The sequence below is a fragment of the Canis lupus genome, chromosome 6, assembly GCF_003254725.2.
Source record: "Canis lupus dingo isolate Sandy chromosome 6, ASM325472v2, whole genome shotgun sequence".
In the NCBI taxonomy this organism is placed as follows: Eukaryota; Metazoa; Chordata; class Mammalia; order Carnivora; family Canidae; genus Canis; species Canis lupus.
In genome coordinates, this window is record NC_064248.1 from 2,512,589 (window position 1) to 2,532,770 (window position 20,182).

Here is a 20,182-nt window from a genome sequence, read left to right on the forward strand (position 1 = left end):
GCCCCGCCACGGCCGTGAGTCCCTTCCTGTCACTTAACAGTGGGTGGCTTAGGGCACCCCGAAAATAAAGAGGAAAAGAACGGAAGATCCACAGCTGCCAGAGCGGGGCGCGCACGTTAGAGAAACTGATGGGCAGGTCGCTAACTGCGTTTAGGGTAGGGCGACCGGTGACGGGCCCCCGCAGCTCAGCCTGGAGTCCTCACGCGGGCTGGGTTCAGCGTGTTTCCTCTCCGGGAGCCCGGTCTTGCAAGCACGGCTTCTTCCCTAAGGTTAAGGATGGCCATCTCACACAAACAAGCAGTTGGAAGCTGGGTTCACATTTTTTTTAATAACATGGCACAGTTTACATTACACAAGTAGGTTCCACCGATGAGAACATGCTGAAGAGTCAGTCGGTTTTCACGTGTCTTTTCACATAGGGTCTAGAAAGGACTTTATTACATACAGGATAAACAGCAAAAAGGTCCGTATAGAACAATCTCTTTACAATACTGAAAGCTACCACTACAGTTCCAGTGTACATATTCCTCGGGATTTTTTTTTTTTTTAGTTGTCTTAAAAAAAAAAAAACCACTGCACAACATCTGGAGTTCACAAAAATCTGAAGCTCACAACTAAACCTTCAGTTTACTACTAAAATAGATCTCTCTGCTTATTAGAAACAATGGTCTGTAGTTAACTTTTTTTCTTTTTTGCAAAAACAGGATAACAACATCGGATAGCACTTTAATATACTAGAAGACCAAATGGAACTAATTTTATTTCATACATATATTTTACAGTCCAGTAGACAAGATATATTGTATTTCTCTGCTAGTAAAGTCATATTCTCTCCAAATATGTAGACAAGAGGCTTAATGTATTATAAAAGTATTGTGAAGACACATGAAGGTTGATGCGAACTGAAAACCACACGCACACGCAAGACTTTGCCACTGTTCACCCTCTGTAACTCTCCACGGCTCCGAAAGGTGGACCTGCTCCGGTGATTCCCAGACTTTATTACCAACTGGAATACAGCGAGTCACATCAGGAGACATGCACCCTAACTCCGCCAGTTACTGAATACAGTGAAAAACATATCCATCATCTGAGAAAACTCGAAGCTTTCTTTCAGGATTTGTTTGGGTGTCATCAAATCTCGTTACAGAACGAGGAGGTGTGCACAGATATGAAATAGGACACACTAAAAAAAAACCGCATGGCTCCCACATGAGGTGTGTGTGAAATCACGTGACTGATGGTGACGAGATGCTGGCGACCTGTCTGTGTCCCCTGATTTTGGCATCTGACAACTCCCATCCTCCCCTGGTGGCCCCTGCCTTCGGCTTCCCCTTCTCCGGGGCTGCGCTCCCCCCGCCACCGCGGCCCACAGGCAACTCCGAAAGCCAAGGTTTCGGCCTGGGGTCCGAGCTGCAAAATCGGATTGTTTCTGTTTGAAAAACACAAGCAAGGAAAACAGAGTCATATCACGTAAGCGCTTGTTCAGGGAAAATATGACCTTAAGTATGTTGTAAATGGATTTGAAAAGGCTCCTTTGAGTCAGGAGGGCTTTTGAGAAAAGCCCTAACATTCATTGCATAGTTGAAGGGTTTAGCTGTCTATAACAATATATGGGAACGTGGCCGTAGTCGGCCACGCTCGCTGATATTAAGTCTGCAAATAGCACATTTTAAGAAGTATTAATGTATTATGTTACTTACTCTTTATCTATTTACATTTGTACAAAGTAAAGCTTTCGTCTTACCCTTTGCATATATGAACCATTAGCTCACGAAGCAATGTGTTTTTACATAACTATGTACACGGCCTTCCCTTCTCATCTGAAGGAGCTCCACACGCTGGACTGTGTGGGCTGCCCTTGGTTTTCCCCCAGTTACCACCACATCGGTGCGTGTTTGCCATCTTCACGGTTTTGGTTCAAATCAAAAAAAAGTTTTATACGAGAAACCAAAAGAGTTAGGGACATGAGAACAGAGGGCTTGGCTAAAAGATCTGAAAAATTTCAACATATAATATACAAAAAACATTTCAAAATCTGCACTGAGTCTGTACATTTTTTACAAGGGGAGGAGGCGGGGGCGTGCGGCCCCCAGTCTGTGTTAGCGGTCCGTTCTCGCTCGCTCTCTCGCACTCTCTCAGGTCTGGCGTCGTGTCGCTGTAGAGCTTCTCCTTCCTCTCTCATGTCCTGCTCTCCCTTACCGAGCCTCGATGTCCTTCAGGGTGTGGGAAGGCGGCCTCTCCCTCATCTCTGCCGACAGAGGAGTAGTCCTGCGGGGGGAGACCGGGCGGCCCCCCAGCGTGGAAATGAGTGGAGGGGGCGCGCTCAGCGCTGCCGTTGGAGGGGTTTTGTTGAGGAGTCCGTTCTGGTGCCCCGCGGTGGGGCTGATCCGGGGGTAGTGCATGCTGGGGAGCCCCGGGGCAATGAGGCTGGGGTGCGGCAGGTGCCCGTCCAGGGAGGCGGGGTGCACGGGGTGCAGTCGTGTGTGCTCGTAGTCCTCTCTGAGCATGTGCAGGCGCTCCCGCTCGTCCAGGTGGGCCCCGCGCTCGTGCTCCCGCCGCGGGTCCACAGATAGTGGGTGGTGGTGGTGGTGGTGGTGGTGGTGGTTGTAGTCGTGAGGCTCTCTGTCCCTGAAGGAGCGGTCGGCCTCATAGAGCCGGGGGGTCGAGAGACGGTGCAAAGGGTCGTTCCTCAGCAGGAAGTCCCTGCCTAGCGGGTCTCTCCGGTGAATGTCAAGTTCTCGGTAGGGATCCCTCAAAGGGTCCCGGATGGGGTCCCAGTGGAAAGAAGGGTATGGGAACCGCTCTCCGCCCGGGATGGGACTGATGCCCATGAAGGGAGTCATCATGCGAGTCCTGTCCAGGCTGCTGATGCTGTTCATGGGGTGAATGCCCGTCACCCCCACCGTCATGGGCATCGACGCCAGGGGCCCCGGGTGCACGCTGGACGAGGAGCTGGGAGGAGGCGCCTCCGAAGACCGGTGGGTCTGCGGGGCCTCCGGAGGCAGGTCGTGGTCTTCTTTGCGCTCCTCCTTCACCTTAACCTCCGAGCTCTTCTTGGGGTTCTCGTAGGCCGGCTCGCTCTTGCGCTGCTCCACCTCGCGGCTGGAGGTACTGCCGGGCCTGGCGCTCTCCACCACGGGGGTCCGCACGTAGGGCGATGGCACCCGGGCCAGCTGCTTGGCCTCTTCGCCCACAGCTCGCCCCTCGTGGCCTGTGGCCGTCCTTCTCGGGCAGGTGGCCCTCCTTTGCCTTGTGCTCGTCGGCGGTCAGGTCCTTGCGGGATTCTGAGTGGTCTCTCTCCCTCTCTTTGGATTTGTCTTTCTCACGAGCCTCAGTGTTCAAATGACCCCTGATCTGTTCAGCGGAGCTACGGTTATGTCCCAGGGTGCTCACCGGGAGGATAGGTGCTGGTGAAGGGTGGCTGGAGTGTCTTTTCTCAACGCTTTCCCTGGGGGAGGAAGAGGGAAACAGAGAAGCAATGAAACAGGTCGGCCGACCCAGCCAGGGGCTGCCAATGAAATGGTGGTGTGAGGAGGACAGGCTTGGGTGTGGCTCCCGTGGTCACTGAGGCAGCCGGATGTGCCCTTCTTACGGCAGAGCCAGCACCCTGATCTGACTCCCCTATGGGATGAAGTGCTGGGGGAAAGGGGAGCTGAGGGGGAAATACTTGTCTCCGTGTGTGAGATTCACATGCCCCCATCAAGACCACAGACGAAGAGCTGTTGGCAAGAGGAGATGGAATAGCACGGCCGGCGATAGCAATGTGGCCACGCAGCCCGCCCGTCTACATTCCCAGGATCATCTCGTGTTAAGAAAGCCTGACCAGCCCGAAAGCGAAGACAACCTTTCTTCCACCTTTGTGACACCACAGCAGCAGGAGGAAGGGTCTAATGTGAATGCGACGGGAGCTGCGATCTCCTGACATCGGGACGAGGGACCGTCTCCGAGTACAGGACGCAGATTCAGAGCGTTCTCGGAGATGCAGCACTCCAGGGCCTCTCAAGGGAAACCTCAATATCAGGGCTCGTGGGCTGCGAGCGCTTCTGCTTTAGGACAAGAGAGCCGTAATTGGAGAAAATGGAGGAAAGCCAGTAGGACAAGCAGGGTCCCCAGGCCCTAGGGGACAAATGGAGGACAATTTTAAGAACATCTGTGAATGGAAAGTGGAAGAATTTTAGGGGCCTGTTTGGGATGGGGGCAGACGATGCAGAGCACAGAAAGACAACAAGGCAGACTCAAAGGGGGAACACAGGGCCGGGTACGTCGTAGGGACAGCCCTGGACAGACCGGGCCAAGGCAACGCGCAAGACGCTTCATGGGCTCGGCAGGCTCACAGGCGAGGGCGGCCCTGGCCAGAGAACGAAGGAGGGCTCCCCTACAGATCCTGTTTCTAGCCAACATGCAAGGCTAAGAGGAGGAGTTTCTTTAAAAGGTAAGAATAAAAAAGAGTGTATTTTATTAAGTTTCCTGACTTTAATCCAAAGGCCATTTTGAACCCATCAAGAAAAGAATGAGAACGTTGGCTCCACTTCACGGACAGACGGCCCAAAGAGAGTTCCCAGTCCAGGCTACACCCGCTGCACCCTGGCGCTTTACAGCCAAGAGCTGCATGCGAGAAGTGGTCCTCCCCATGGTTAGATTTTTAACATACTGTCTTGAAGGAAAAATGTGTTTTTTTCTTTTAGAAGACAGCAATCAGCAGCTAGAGTGACGACTTACGAGGAATACATAGTAATCTAACACGCAGTCTGTGGAGTTGAATTCTTTTAAATCACGAGTGTGCGTGTGCATGTGCGCATGTGGACCCACACACCCTATACGTGGCAAAGAAAAATTAAAGATTTGGACCATATTTGAGGCCTGAGTACCAGAAGGAGAGTGTTGTTCAGTATTTCCTATCAAACGTATCTTGTCTTTCCCCTGCTTAGCAGTTCGTTCTAAAGGAAAATCGCCTACAGAAAGAAAACAGGGACACTTGCTCAAGAGTGCCTCCAACATTCTTCAGAGAAGATACTCTGAGAGATTTTCCTCTTTAAGGCAATTCCTTTCATAGGCATGGGTTACCAAGTACAGAGCTAAAAAAATGGTTAGTCAAGGTAATTTACCTGCTGGCAAAACAAAACCCACACCAGAAATGCTTGCTGATGCTCTTCTACGTCTGGGTTAGCAAAATTTTATTAGTCGGCTGTGAGCCACGGATTCGAGTTTGAACAAAACTTGAGAAAAATATGGTGAGACAATGCAAATGTGACTTTCTAAAAGCAAACAAAAAGAGAGAGAGAGGGAGAGAGACAGAGGGGAAAAAAAAAAAAAACCTATGGATGATTTAATGGACTGCACGAACTTGAAAGCAAATATGGTATTGATTCATGCTGTGTGTGTTTGGTCCAGAGCTCCAACTCGCTGTCTTGGAGAGAAAGATTGCTACTTGGATACACTAGTGCTCGCAGGGACCTCGGAGGTTCTCGGGGCGGACTGCTTCTGAGCTGGGAAGCTCTGGCTGCGCTGTGAGGGGATCCTACGGTGGCAGTGCGCTACGGGGCCAGGGCCGGGGGTGCGCTCGGGGACTTTGGGGCTGGGCGAGGAGCTGAGGCCACAGGGCCAGCCAGAGCACGAGGCTAGGACGGGGCGGGGGGACGGCCCACACACGGGGCACACAGCGGGCTCCCCCAGTGGGACTCGAGAACGGTTTCTTTCCGTACCTTTCTTTGTCATCTTTACTAACAGATGAGTCTCGTTTATCTACATCTCTATCTCTGTCATGAGCTGCAGCGGACGCGCTACGCTCCAGCTCCCCTGGCTTCAGCCAGGGCGGAGGGGTCGGAAACGACGGAGGCGTTCGGTGTAGCCGGTTCCAGGGTTCGTGAGGGTTGCTAAAGTTCTGCACACTGGGGCCATCCTTGTGGCCGAACATTGAGTTGGGTGCTGAAATGGTGAAGTGGAGAACAAAAAGGTTTAAGAGAAATTATATAATCTGCTGTAATGAAGGTACTTACCAAAAAACTTTAAACAGCACTCAGAGTTAAAATGAATACATATTATGGGGAGCTGGAAAAGGAAAGGAAATTAACAGATTCATTAGAGGAGCGCTTGTCCTACGCTGGAGAGGTAGCTCACAGCTTTTGTTCTTTAACCAAAGGCGATGGGACAGGGCGGACTAAAGTCGCCAGGGACCAGACAGGTGGCCAGGGTGCCTAAAGGAACGCATCTGGTGCATGCAGAAGCCCCCGCAGGCATGCAGAAGGGGGCGCTCTCGTGGGGTGACTTGGATGAGGCGTGTTCAGGCTCATCCTCGACCCACAACCCCGCTAACGGGACGGCCACTCTTCCCACAGTGCTAGCGGACACAAGCAGGTGTCATCGAGCCCGGACGGGGCCTTGACCTAAGCAGACAGGTAAGGCCTCTGCGTGGGAGGGACTGGGAGGGCACACTTGGGGCTGCATTTTAGGCCTCCAGTGCCGGGAGAACAGAATATGTGGACGGCACAAAAGAAAACGGGTTGAGTATTCTGACTAAAAAATGAGCAGGTGTTAAAACTCTTTGGGAAAACCCACTCGAGATACTTTTTAGTAAACAACACAGTCCTCCTAGAGTACAGAGTACGAAATGCTGCCTGCACTTGGCTGGCCTCAGTAGCTAGTCCCGTTTTCCTGCTACTCTTGGTAGAGTCTCCTCAGTGCCACTAATGGCAACGGCGAGGTGAATATGTGTTTCTTCCCTGGGGAGCTGCTGCTAAAGTCTTGGAGAGGAGGGGACAGATGGCATATGGATGAGCTTAAGCAACTTTTTGGAGTTTAGTCGGTGACAGCGCCTCTCCTGACGCTCAGTAACCTCCAAACACCATGTTAGATGTCAATGCACCCTTTCCCCTCGCTCTACTTGTGGACCTGCTTTTCCTGGTATAACCTAATCTGTTTCCCAAGAGCAGAGTTTCCTTTTAGCTATAAAGGTCTGGAGCCACAGACAGATCAGAGGAGACACAGTCCAAGGCGGATTTTTAAAAAGTTAGAGGTACTCACTAACTGAAGGATTTCCAAGTCCCCCGAAGGCATTGCCACCAACCGCTGCGAGGCCAGTGAATGTAGACGGACGGTTAAAAGGCTCTGCAAACATATTGGGAAGAAGGAAATGGTTGCAGGAGTGGGCTGACAGAGGTACACAAGAGGTTCCCAGGAGTGGGGAGGCCCTAGGGACCCCTGCCCCTCGCTACACGCAGACCTGACCCTGCTTGTCCTATCATGTTGTGCAGGAGGTTCTCCCTGGGCTTGGGTCTGGGCAGTAGTTAACCAAAACATTTACGGGAGCTGTTTTTTTCCCCAAAACTGTGCACTTTGCCCCACTCCTCCTATGCCATGTGGGGAGTATCACTCAAGCCACAGCGTCCTAAGATGCCCCCAGTCCTGTCCTCTCTCTTCAGGGAAAGGAGTCTGTAGGCTCTACAAGAACAAATCAGATGAACGTTTTAATATTAAAATCTCTCAGTGATGAGACCGCATCTGTGAAGACACCCTTTTGTTTCGTGTACCACTGCCTGCGCCTACTCATATGCTCACAGAAAATACCCAATAAATAAAGGCCCCAACTAGAGCATGTACCCTTGCTAGGAAAAGACAGATTCGCAGTGAAATGTGAGGGGAAAACGAAATAGCAGGTCGTGTCTCCTCGTAACATCACCTTGCCTTTCCTTCCACCTCCTGGAGGTGCCCTCGAACATGGGCCAAGAGTTCACCGTCTGGCTCCAGCGGGCAGGCCAGGAGGTACCGGGGCCTGACTCCTTCCCACTGCACCATCAGTCACCTCAGACAGGATTGCGACTTTAAGACTACAGTTGGCATGAGAGGCGCTGAAACCCTGATGATGGCAGGCAGGCGTTCACACTTCTACAAGAATGCCATCATCTCCCTAATACGTCCCTGAGGTGTCTAGGACGATGGCCAACCTCCCACGAAGTGCGGCAGGAGAGCGGCAAACAAAGGGTTTTTTTCTGAGATGCACATGTCATTTCCCATCACTGATGGCAACTCACCCAGGTGAGCGGCAGGGTTAAGGAAGTTGCTGTGATGGGGGGGTGGCCCAAAGGGGGTCCCAGTTGGATGTGCAGCACCTAGAAAGTCAAACATGACAAAATCAGATTCCACAGAACGCCGACCCTTACCGCGCAAATGGCCCCTAGTTACCTGAGGGCCCTGTGAGAAAGGGGGAGTGACTATGTTAACATAAGGACATGGCTGAAGTCCATACGGGCAACACACCTGGCAACCATAGGTTTTATGTTGGGTGGCAGGAAGTAAGTCATGCCCATCTTCCAAATTGGGCTGGCCACCACCAAACAGAAGTTGTTACTTTTAAAAGCCACGGACACACAGTTTTGGCAGAATGGAGAAATATCGCAAGGGCGGGCAGCGGGGGTGATCCTACAACCAAGTAAGTTTGAGGCTCAAACGTCAAGTTGCAAAGTGTGAAGCACGGTTCTTCACTGGAGCGGCTGGAATGTTCCTGGGCTCACTCGTTCTCAGAAAGGGAAACATTTGGCCACAGGATACTTTCTTCGTAGGGCATTCTGGGGAGCAAGTTTTTCACTGTGTGAAACACCGATCTGGAAAACACATTTTATAATCCTTGGCTCGGGAGTGGCTGTTGTGCAGCGGCGTGTCTGGGCGGCCTGGCTCCGGTCCCTGCAGGGCCCCCTCCCCGAGGAACATGTTAGCCATCACGGGCCCATCTGGACGGACAGCACAAGACCTGGCCCGACAGAACCCGTGACTGTGAGCTGCATCGGGTTATGGGAGATGAAGTCCTCCAAGCAGCTCTCCTCTGGCTTCAGTGCCAGGAAAAGCTGCTTTATTCCTGTGTGCGTAGACACCAACAATCTTCTAATGGACTCTATCTGCCCACCAGGGACCTTAGTTCAAGTTCCACAGTCTTCTGTCCATCAGTTTCCCCGTCCACATCTCCTGTACTGTTATGTTTTTTGCCCTAAACACTATATATAGAAGGTGCTACATCACCCTTGTCCTGGAGGAAGGTGGGAAGGGAAAGGGAGAGAGACGGAGACGCAGGGTGCATGCACGGGAAGCAGCTGGGGGATGAGATTCGAAAAAGCCAAGGACATTCGACTGGCTTCTTCCAGTGCAGCCAAGAGTGGGGCAGACAGGCTCTTGGGGTGGCAGGCTCGGCTCTAGAGCAGATCGGCCAGGGTCACCCGAGGGAGCCTCTTGAGCTTATGTCAGGCTGATTCCCAGCAGGCTGCTGAAAGTGGCTGAACCCAACACATGTGTGTGAATTATACACACTGGTTCAAAATATCCCCAAATTACCATCTTGGGGCAAAATCCAAAACTGCTTATACTGAAAAAGATGACCTTCCAGAAGGGATGTATACACGGGGCCTCAATGAACTGACTAACCACTCCAGTCTCTTGCATTTTGGCTGAGCTCCTATAAACAAGTATGAACTCTCTCAGGAAAGCAGACCGAATGGGGGAGTGTTGTCCTCTCGCACCCCCCCCCCATGCCCTACAAACTCAATTTATGTTCTGGATTACTGTTCCCTGCATTCCAAGGCCTCGGGGGCCCCAGCTGTGGAGGTAGCCATGGAGCCCAAGAGGACATCCGTTACAGTTATGGGCACTCAGATTTGGAAGGCACCTGGGGAGTCATCTGTTTGGCCCTAGAGGGTGACTTCGGCTCTACCCAGGCAGCGCAGAAATGATACTCCGTCTCTACCAAGAGAACACAGCCCAGCGTATTCATTAGGTGTCAACAGTGTTGCCAGCTAAATAAAAATCTGGCCGCACGCTGTCTGTGTAGTACAAGCTAATTAATGCTTCGATGAAGATCGGAGCCTTGCTCAGCCCGGGGCCTCCAGGGGTGCCTTGCAGTTCCAGAATTATTGAAGCAAAAGAAGCCAATTCATCCGCTTGGCTCAAGCGGAAGCCAGGGAGAAATCTCTCTATTTCTCTCCAAAAATTGCTCTTAATGTAGCTCCGTCTCAGAGCCTAGGTGCCATGGTAACAAAGCTTTCAAATATGTCCCTAGACAGAACCGACAGAGCGAAACCAGAGACCTTAGCAAATTCTATCTACCCTCAAGGGTGATTCACTTGCTTTGGCAACAAGGCCCATTTTAATGATGACTTCTTGCGATGGGGGAGTCTCTCTCTTTCTGAATGGCAGAGCCTCAGGTCAACCAAAAATGAGTCTTGGGTAAAAGAAGGCAGCAGGCAGGATGGATGTGAACCCTGTTCCCTACGGACCAGAAGCAGGGAGCCCCGTGAATATTTATGTCCAGAAGAATCAATTCTACTTTGCAGGCGGAATGCAGTGAGCAAGCTCCTCAGCAGAACGAGCTCGGCGTCACCACCTGCCAGTATTAACGAGTGCAGCTCTGTGCGGCCAACTAGCTTTAGAAGGACTGAACAATAAGGAGTGATGCCAAGGGGGCTGTTCTTATTTCCTGATACTCCTTATGGCCACTGCCCTCTGTGTGTATGTACTTGGAGTGTAAAGGGGTGGGGATCTGATCTCATGAGGTGACCCCCAGTTCCCACCACCCCCACTTTGGCATACCTACGAGACATTCAGGAACGTGTATTTTCAGAGGTTAATGAGCCGTAGGAGAGGAAACCCAGCAACCAACGCACTGACCCTCCGCATCACGGACCATACTACAATCAACTCTCTTGTTATTTCTTCATCCTCAGACTCTCGAAAAAGAGCACGACTGAGCATCATGGTGCAGAGCTACCGAGTACAGGAAGGACAGTCCTTACCGATTCCTGGCTCGGTTTCCTTTCGCTGTGCCCTTGTAAGCTTTCTGATCTCTTTCAATAGTGTCTGACATGCTTGTGAGTTATACTGGTTTAATATAGAAGCAAATAATGAGCTGAAGCAGTAGGAGTCCCAGAAGAGAAGGATGATCTTTTTTCCTTCTTTAATGAAAGTGGGCCTATCAGTGAAGAAGGGTCCATCTCCCTAGATGTACTGATGCTGCCTTACAAGCTGACATAAATTGTGTTTTGTTTTGTTTTGTTTTAGGGGGGGAGGGATTGAGTGGTGGCCCAGAGCAGTAACATAATTTATTTAACTACTTGTGAACTGTATTTCTCAGCTCCTTCCTTGAGCTCTGAACTCACCAGCGGCAGAGAACAAAGTTGAAGGCCGGGCCAGGTCATGGGGGTGGTGGATAGCTCCAAAGAGACTGGGGCCCGGGGGGCGGCTCAGGAACTCAGGTTTCAATCCAAAGTCCAGCTTATGAGGATCTGACTGCATCTGTTTCTAAAGCAGCAAGGGGAAAAAGGAAAGATAAAACCCAAGATGAATGGCAGGAAAGACAGTTATCAAAGAAAGAGGCAGAAACCAGGAGAGAAGACTGTGAACGCTGCTTTCAGGCTCCGCACTGGAGTCAGGTTCAGGTTTACAAATGCTGTGAGAAGAGCCACCCATGTACCACTTCATCCCCAGATTGCTGAAGAGCAGGTCAGCCTATGAGGGGCCAGAGGTGCCTGCCTCTGGACGGTACTTGTGCACAGTCTTGGAGGTCTTATGGCTTGAGGAATACAACCATATCCTATTTATTCAAACTACCGCCCCTCCAAAGTAGCTTATTATTCACCGTAAAGGCCCATCTTAGCAACTTTTTAAATGATAGTATTTTAAAGCTCATTTTATTAGGAATTCTGCATGAATAATCTGCTGTGCAAATTAATTGTTAATGACTCTTTGCTATACTCTAATAGATCACAGTACATTAGTAACTGGAAGTGATGAAGAAATATTTGCATGACTACAAGCTAATTTTCAAATGATCATTGTTACATCTTAAAAGAAAACACTACCACCAAAAACAAACAGAAACAAAGTAGGGATATTCTTTGAATGCAGGGGGGTCTTTTCCCTATGTCCCACGACTACCCGAGGAAGAGATCAGCCCAGCCCAGGGAGCCATCAAGAACTGCTCTGGCTGTGAAGCACTTGCCAGCAGCTGCCATTGCCCTCTTTCCACCCGGTTATTTATACACACACACACACACACACACACACACATATATATATATATATATATATATATATATATATATATAAATATATATAAAATATACATGTATATCTCCCCCACCTTGGAGCTATGCTCAGGTCACCCTCCTCAAAGGCTGTAGAGACTAGCTCATCATTTCCTCCCTTCCTTACCCTGGCATCATTTTTGAGGCCAGTAGCCCTCTCGAGCACGGATGCCCATGTTCTTAATTGTCAGCCACCTTCTCTCTAAATCTCACGCCTCCTCCAACAAGCATCACCAACCACCCAGCCCGGCCCGGCCCGGGCCTGACGCTCCGCTTCCCTCCCCCTGCCACCACTTCTCGACCTAGTGGGCTCCCATCTGTGAATACATGGCCCTTCGCCTGTTTCTGACTCATTTCTCTAGTCTCTTAGACTTGACTGATGCTTACATCCATTTGGGCTCGTGCCACCTCAAACTCCCTCATGTCTGCTCTAAACACAACCCTGGGGATCCCTGGGTGGTGCAGCGGTTTAGCGCCTGCCTTTGGCCCAGGGCGTGATCCTGGAGACCCGGGATTGAATCCCACGTCGGGCTCCCAGTGCATGGAGCCTGCTTCTCCCTCTGCCTGTGTCTCTGCCTCTCTCTCTCTCTGTGTGACTATCATAAATAAAAAATAAAATAAATAAATAAATAAATAAAAAATAAATAAACACAACCCTGTCCCATTCTGTATAGTGAAGTCCACAAGGAGGCACCTGAGCTAGCTTGTGTGAGCATCAGAGACAAGAGAAGTCAGTCTGACATTCCTGCATTGCAGGAGGCTGCAATCCCACTCATCCACCCTTCCTACTCCACAAAAAAACCTACCTGATTTCTCCAAGCTGGAAGCGACATCCCTTGAAAGCAGGCAGCATGCTCACAGGGTTTTAGGATATGCTCACTACTGAATGCTAAGCAACTAGACACCAGATCAGATGAGTGCCCTTAGAGCCTGGTACATTAAGTAATCTGCAGGTTGTAAGCTCCCTCAAGAAATACTTGGCGAGGGGGCACTGAAAGAATGAGGAAATGAACATTACAGAGAAAGGGGACAATGTAATTTCTGCTCAAATCCACAGGGAACACGCTTGTCCAAGCTCCACTATAAAGTAATAGTCAAACCCCAAACCAAAGCTTCTAATTCACTATAAATCTATAAAAATCTTTTGAGTGCCTCCTTTAATTTGGTTGCCAAATTATTTAGTGCTAATATTGCACGGTACACAGCACAGTTCCATTAACCACAACTTAGGTCCATGAAGCAAAATGGAGCTTGGGGATTACAAAGAGTTTGCTGGGAAGGGAGGATAAGCAGCCATCTCGTGTGCAAGGGTCTTCCTAATTGAATTGAGATAATGAAACTTTTAGTCACTGGGGACACCTTCATGGAAAAGAAGTTGCTAAAGTGGCACATACAACATCTTTCATTGCTTTTAACCAAAGGAGGGCGTGCCTTACCTACTGTTCCGCTAACCACATCATCCAGAACAAAAAGTGAATTGAACTAAGCATCAAAATCTAGTTAGCCTTCCAAGCATATGTATTTGCTAACGAAGCTAAACCATAAGGTTTCTAATTAAACCTCACTGAACAATAAGGTAAAAGTGAGCAAAACTCACTGATGGGATGTTAGGAGAAAGAGCAGGTACTTAGCCCCAAAGCAAAATATTTTAGTGACCTCATTTACTGAGGTTGGCTTTTTAACTAGGTTGGTTTTTATTTATTTTATTTTAAGATTTTATTTATTTAGTTGAGAGATAGATGGTGAGCATGGCGGGGGGGGGTGCGGGCGGGCAGGGGACAATGAGAGAAGGAGAAGCCGACTTCCCGTTGAGCAGAGAGCCCGCCTCGCCTTGGGGCTCGGTCTCAGAACTCTGGGATCATGTCCTGAGCCAAAGGCTCAGCCAAACTGAGCCACTCGGGCGTCCCTAACTAGGTTTTTTTTTTTTTTTTAAATCATGTTAATCATTAAAAAACAAAACAAAACAAAACATTTCTGTGATGACCAGCTCGCCGTTATCTATTGGCTTCTTTTCTTATGCTCATGATGGCTCCCAAATGCTGTTAGGTGGAAATGCTTGTTGGGGAGAGGATTAACTGAAGCTCATTGGAATTACTGAACTGGCTGTTTTTTCTCCCTTTTCTCGGCACAGTTACACCAACAGTAAATACCCAGACAGTAAAATCTGGACTTGTCAGTTACTTTGGTCCTTAAGTCAACCAGTGATGCCTTATCTGGTCATTTGCAGAAAGCTCTTAACCTAATCCCTACTGTGCCGTAAATGCCTGGTATGGACCGTATTCATCTGTATGATGAAAATACAGACAAAAGCTTAAGTAAAATTATCTGTGGACAGATAGGGTAACGAGTAAGAGGTGGTTCTGGAAGGTACTGACTTTATTTTAACCTCTGTCACTGGTCATCAAGATGACGAACGGGCGTGCTGAAAGGTCACTGCGACACTACTAGAAGAGAAATTCTTAATAATACACATCACTGATGGAAGTTCGGTAATATCACATAGGGTCCAAGTGGCTCTGTCAGCTTTTCAAAGTCATACAATAAAAGAAAGCACCAGTTTGGGGCAGCTCGGGTGGCTCAGCAATTTAGCGCCGCCTTCAGCCCAGGGCGTGATCCTGGAGACCCAGGATTGAGTCCCATGTCAGGCTCCCTGCGTGGAGCCTGCTTCTCCCTCTGCCTGTGTCTCTGCCTCTCTGTCTCTCATGAATAAATAAATAAAATCTTAAAAAAAAAAAAAAAAAAAAAAGAAAGCACCAGTTCTCACAGAAATGAAAACTTCCATGTATAGCTCTTCTCAGATACTTGGTATTTTCCATATAAACACTTGGTTGCTATTATTAGATAACCAAACCCTCCCTTTTTTTTTGAAGGATTTAATCTATGCGTAAGCTCTTTGGATCAATATGATGACAAAATCGTCTGAAAAGATAAAACTCGGGGAGTTATTCCTTTCCTGCCATTTTGTGGGTGGTTTCCCTAATGAATAGGAAGACTTCCCAACAGCGTTTCCAACTTGATCCTTCCTGCCAGCAGGTCTTTAGGAGCTGTTTAAATGCCTCCTCTGTCAGGAGATCACACACCCACATGCCCCGGTCCCCATCAGACCCGGGACGCAACACTGACCTTGACTTTCTGTTGGTGGTGATAGATCTGCCAGGCGATGTGAACATGCATAGCACACCACTTCCCTGGTTTCTGGAACAAAACAGAGGACCGCGGTCAGAAGGAAGATCTGGCCGAGAAAACCGTCTCCAACTTCTCCAAAGCTTTTCAGCAGATGTGGGCTGCAGAGGCTCTTTTGCACGGAGCAAGATGCTCAGTGTCCTCCACACCTCCCTCAGCCAGGGCCTGCCACGGTCCAGGAGGCCCCATCCCTCCTCCCATGGAACCCGAGCTGGCCGACACTGCTCAGAAATCCGTATTTGACCAAGACCTCCCCGGTTGCCAGGGACAAGATGGCAAAAGCCTGAGCCCCACTTTGTGTCTCTTCTTTCTTTTCTGGTGCCAGCTGGCAGACCTGGGAGAGTGGGAAGCCCTACTTAACAAATGCGGCCATGCTACGATGCAAATCGGCTGTTCAGAAGAGCTAATTAGCGAGTGTCTGTGAATAGGTTCAAAACAACAGAGGCTACAGAAGAACCTGTATAACCTCCCCCAACGCTGTTCTGTCTTAACCCCTAGAGCGGAACAAAGAAATTCATGTTTTTATTGGAGCCCAGTTCCCATGAGAGCTTGCTAAGACTCAACTACCCATTCATGTTGGTGGGTGCCGTTCATTCCCAAGTGAGAGAAGAGCGCTCGACCTGTGTTTCTCATCATCAGCTCATATCTTGCTTTCCGACCAGAGTAACTGAGTGTGCTGTCTTACCACCCAGAGCGGGGGGACCACGTCTTTCTAGATCAAGGGGCTGTTTATGAAGCATATACTTAAATCTAAGTCTGATTCAGTTCTCTTCTAATGAAATTTCATTCGAAATCCCCTATGTGATAACACAGTCCTCTCTTTCTCGTTTCTCTTTGGAGAAACTGAATTACTGGATTATATGCACCAGAAATGGGTTAAGGAGAGCAGAAAATCTCTCCGTTCATCTTCCAACCGACCATCCATCATTCACACCCTACCCCCCAGCACCAAGTAAGTCAGCGTTTATTCAGAGGTCATCTCTTGGCCACTCTCCAGACCACTGAAGACGTTAACAAACTAATGCCTATAGTCTCCCTCTTCTGTACAAAAGGAACAGGTTGGATGGCTGTGAAGGTCAACGTCACTTCCTACAGAACGAGGTAGCCACCAGCCAAGATAAATAGACCATGGGTGTGTGTGTGTGTGTGTGTGTGTGTGTGTGTGTGTATCTGTTAGATGTGGAAGACACAGGACAATTCGGTGAAATCCTAATTTCTGCCCGTTGCTTCTGTCCTCCTCCATATGGTTCCCCTACTTGTCAAGCCTTTTAGCAGCACTGCCACCCAGAGACTCTGACCCAGCTGCCTGTTTTATCTGTTTGCTTTCCCTCAATGGCCTGGCTTCCTCCAACATGCAAAGCAACCCAATTTAGGACATTTTCAATCACACTACCTAAAAAGGCCGGCCCCTGTCATCCCAACATTTTATTGCAACATTTCTATGGCTTGTTTCCTTGTAATGGATTTGTATTTTTAACCTGCAGGGAGTCAAACAGAGGTTGCAAAACAGTTCTAGAAGAAGCTTTCTTACCCTTAACATAGGTCTGAAAGGATCTGTCAACTGTGAAGAGAAAATGACAACTTGGTTACATGCCTGTCACTCAAACAATTGCTCTAATTAACAAATTTGTAGTGCTTCATTAGGAGGGGAAATTAAAATGTTAGAATTTTACTTTTAAATGAAGCCCTTTTAGAGAATAATTAACCCATTTTCACACTATCAAAAGTGCCAAGCGGCCCCTCCCCCACTTCACAAGCCCTGGTACACCCACACTGACAAGCCCCCGACCAAGTTTAATCAATAGCAATTTGCCCTCGGGCGACATGATTTGCTCACATTACACATCTGAGGAGTTCCACTATCTTGAGTGGTCCACCCAAGTCACACTGCCCAGGTTCTAAGGGAGGACAGGACGGCCTCCAGCCCGCAGACCTGTGAGGCTGGGTACTGACGGGGACCCCAGGAGAGCTGTCCTCTCCAGACACACGGAAGAGCGGGGCTGTCTTTGCCAACACACTTAGTTGGATGACTGCACGTTACTTAGAGGTTATGAGATCTTTTTTACAAGTTCACTAACCATCAGAAAAATACTTACATGGTTGAGTCATTTTAAACTTCTACCTAACTCTGGCCATCAATTTCTGACTGCCCTTACCCAGGGAAAAAGACAATATTGTCAAAAGTCATCATCTGTCCACATTGACTGCAGAGACGAATGTAAATAACAATCCACCAGACAAGACCACCTAGTACTGTAGAGAACTTCCGACGCTTTTAGAAAGTCAGTAGAGGTGTGCACTGTGAACGAGTGACACAAGGAAAGCACAAGGGATGTTTTCCCGAGATCCCAGGAGGATGCTTTCCACACGCAAAGTAGAGGGCCAGGAGGGCTGTGTAATGCAGTAACCTCCTGACCCCCAGAGGGCAGGGGAAGTGTCCTGTGACTTCCAGGAATAAAGATGCTTAGTGCTTTCCCATTCCAAACATTTTACAGCTGCTTCTTCTGGGTGACAGGAATTTTAGGAGATGTAGACAGAGATCAGCCGAACAGAAGCTACACAAGCTAACAGTGTCCACTTCCTGGACTTGAACCACAGGCCATTTGTCTTCTCTCCCACTGGCGAGTCATTCCCCATTTGTCGCTTAGCCACAATGGAGCAGGGGAGATTTTGTTTTCTAAGAATGACTGGCATGTTCTTCCACAAACTAGATGGAACAGCTAAAAGAGCAGCGAAGCTGAGAAGGCGCATGCTCCGGGCTGGCTGTCCCGTGTAAATACACACACCTTGGTGTTACCTGCGACCTGGTCTGACTTTTCTACGTACCCTCGGGTCCTTTTGGAGCAGAGTGTGTGGGACTGTCCCAGGTCGAGCAGCAACATCGATAGGGTTGGATGTCTACAAATTAATTAGACCACAGCTTAGGAAGCACATTAACACATGACTGGAAAAAGCAGGTTCTTTCTTTCGTTCAAAATTAAAGAAGCCAAATGCTGATTTTGTTTCATTCTGGAATACAAGAGTTGGCAGATGCATTTTCCCCAGTGATCCCACATGCTCTTCAAGAGAACCTGCTCCCTATTTCCTCAAGGGACCCTGGACCAGAGTCTGCTGTGTCTAGCATCTCACTGCAATAAAAAGTACAGGACAAAAAAAAAAGGGGAGGGGGGAGGAACGCACTTACACACTGAGCACGGCCCCCAGATCCCCACCTCCTTCTAGTTACGGATGGCCCTGTCATGGCGTTTTCTGCTTTATCATCAAGCATTCTAAGCAATGCCTGAGTGAACATCATTGCATTGTGCTGTATCAGGTGCTTCTCATCAGAATAACTGAAAGCGTTTCACAGACATTAAGCTAACTCTAAATTTTAACTGGCAGACAATAACAGGGAATTACGCTCAGTAATTACTCATTAGCGGTGGTGGAAATGGGACAAGAGGACCTAATTTAGGGACCGCACAGATCTACTATTAAATGATTTCTGCAGTCAATCTGCCTCGTCTGTCCTACGCCGCCACCATTCTTAAATGTCATTTGTAACAATAACCTTATCTGCGGGCTTTTGTCCTTTGAGTGTATAGCAACAATAAAAAGCCTACTTCCGGCGCACAGTCCTTACTTCCTAGCGGATGAAGGATTCAGAAGGCTTTTTTCACCGCATATTTTAAGAAATCACAACTCCTGTGACTCCCCTAACACCAGGAAGCTAATGCATGTGGGAAAAGAGCTCAGGTTTAGGCACAAAGCTTGCCTATAAGGAGAAGGATGAAAAAAAAAAAAAAGAATGGAAGAAAGAAAGCAATCAGCTGCTGTACAACTAACGATTAAGCTGGGGTTGTTAAAAGCCTGATTTGCATACATATGAAGAACTCCGCTAATGAACTGCAATCTACATATTCAATCAGTAAGACGGCCTGGAAAGGCCTATTTCAACACCAAGAGAGACACTTTCTTGCCCAGATGTAGATTTCTGTGTGATTGGATAATTGTGAGTGAGGGAAATAGTCTAATTTATTAAATGACCTAGCAGTCTGTTTGGGGAGGCGCGAGAGATTTGGTGCAAGCCAGAGGGGACAGACCAGGGTGGGAGGGAGTAGTGAACAGCAGCCGACCAGGGGAAAGGGGCTGCAAAATCACCATCATTTCATCCCCAGATAGGAGGGCTGGCACATGGCCATCAGGAGGGCCCCAGGTACAGATAACCTGGCCTGTAAGCCAAGGTACCAAGTAGGTAAATGTCATTTCTAAGGTGCAGCTGGTCCCACCCCCAAGACTTTTAAATTTCTTTTCCTAGTTCTAGCTTTGAGGCAACATGCCTTTGGAAATGCAAAACGCGGTCATCCTGGGTGACTCTAGCCCCAAACTGGTGTCTTCTCTTAGATATGAGATGGGGAGGGGAGAAGGGAAAAAAAAAAAAAAAAAAAAAAAGGCAAAGGAAACCTAAATCACACAGAGCAAAATTTCCTACTTTAAAAATCTGAGAATGGTTACTAACATAACTCTGTTTCGCTTTTGTGTAAAGTCGGGACTATAGTAAAATCACATAAAGGGAGGGTGTTCTGAGAATCACTCAATTTGACCTTCGGAGACAACTTGAACCCAAACCAGAGGTGAACACTGACTAGGTGGAAAAGAATTTAGTTATTGCGAAGGGCAAAAGGTTAATTTCACACTAGGCTGTTAGTCTTGACCTTGGCCAAGTGTGACCATGGCTGAGAAAGGATGGAGGCAGGGCAGACACACATCTAAGGCGCGGAATGGGGGAGATGAATAGGAGCATCTTCCCTTTGCACAACCAGAAGGATGACATTGTAAGTTTGGACCCGGTCTATTCCATGCTATTCAAATCAATAAAGGCTCAGCTTTGTATCCTCGCTAATATGTACCCCAAGGACAATGTGGTATACACATATCTGACATTTTGTACATCC

At 48.6% G+C, this 20,182-nt stretch overlaps 1 protein-coding gene across 1 annotated transcript in view; it reads right to left on the bottom strand.

The window, feature by feature from the left end:
- Positions 1–309: 309 nt before the first annotated feature.
- Positions 310–20,182, bottom strand: part of AUTS2 (activator of transcription and developmental regulator AUTS2) — a 1,134,993-nt gene continuing 1,115,120 nt past the window's right edge. The window contains 9 exon segments of the mRNA XM_025425744.3: positions 310–3,215; positions 3,217–3,451; positions 5,706–5,928; positions 7,024–7,107; positions 8,031–8,108; positions 11,139–11,280; positions 15,189–15,260; positions 16,780–16,809; positions 18,075–18,146. Of these exon segments, the coding sequence (XP_025281529.3) occupies positions 2,199–3,215; positions 3,217–3,451; positions 5,706–5,928; positions 7,024–7,107; positions 8,031–8,108; positions 11,139–11,280; positions 15,189–15,260; positions 16,780–16,809; positions 18,075–18,146 (1,953 nt within the window). The 3' untranslated portion in view covers positions 310–2,198.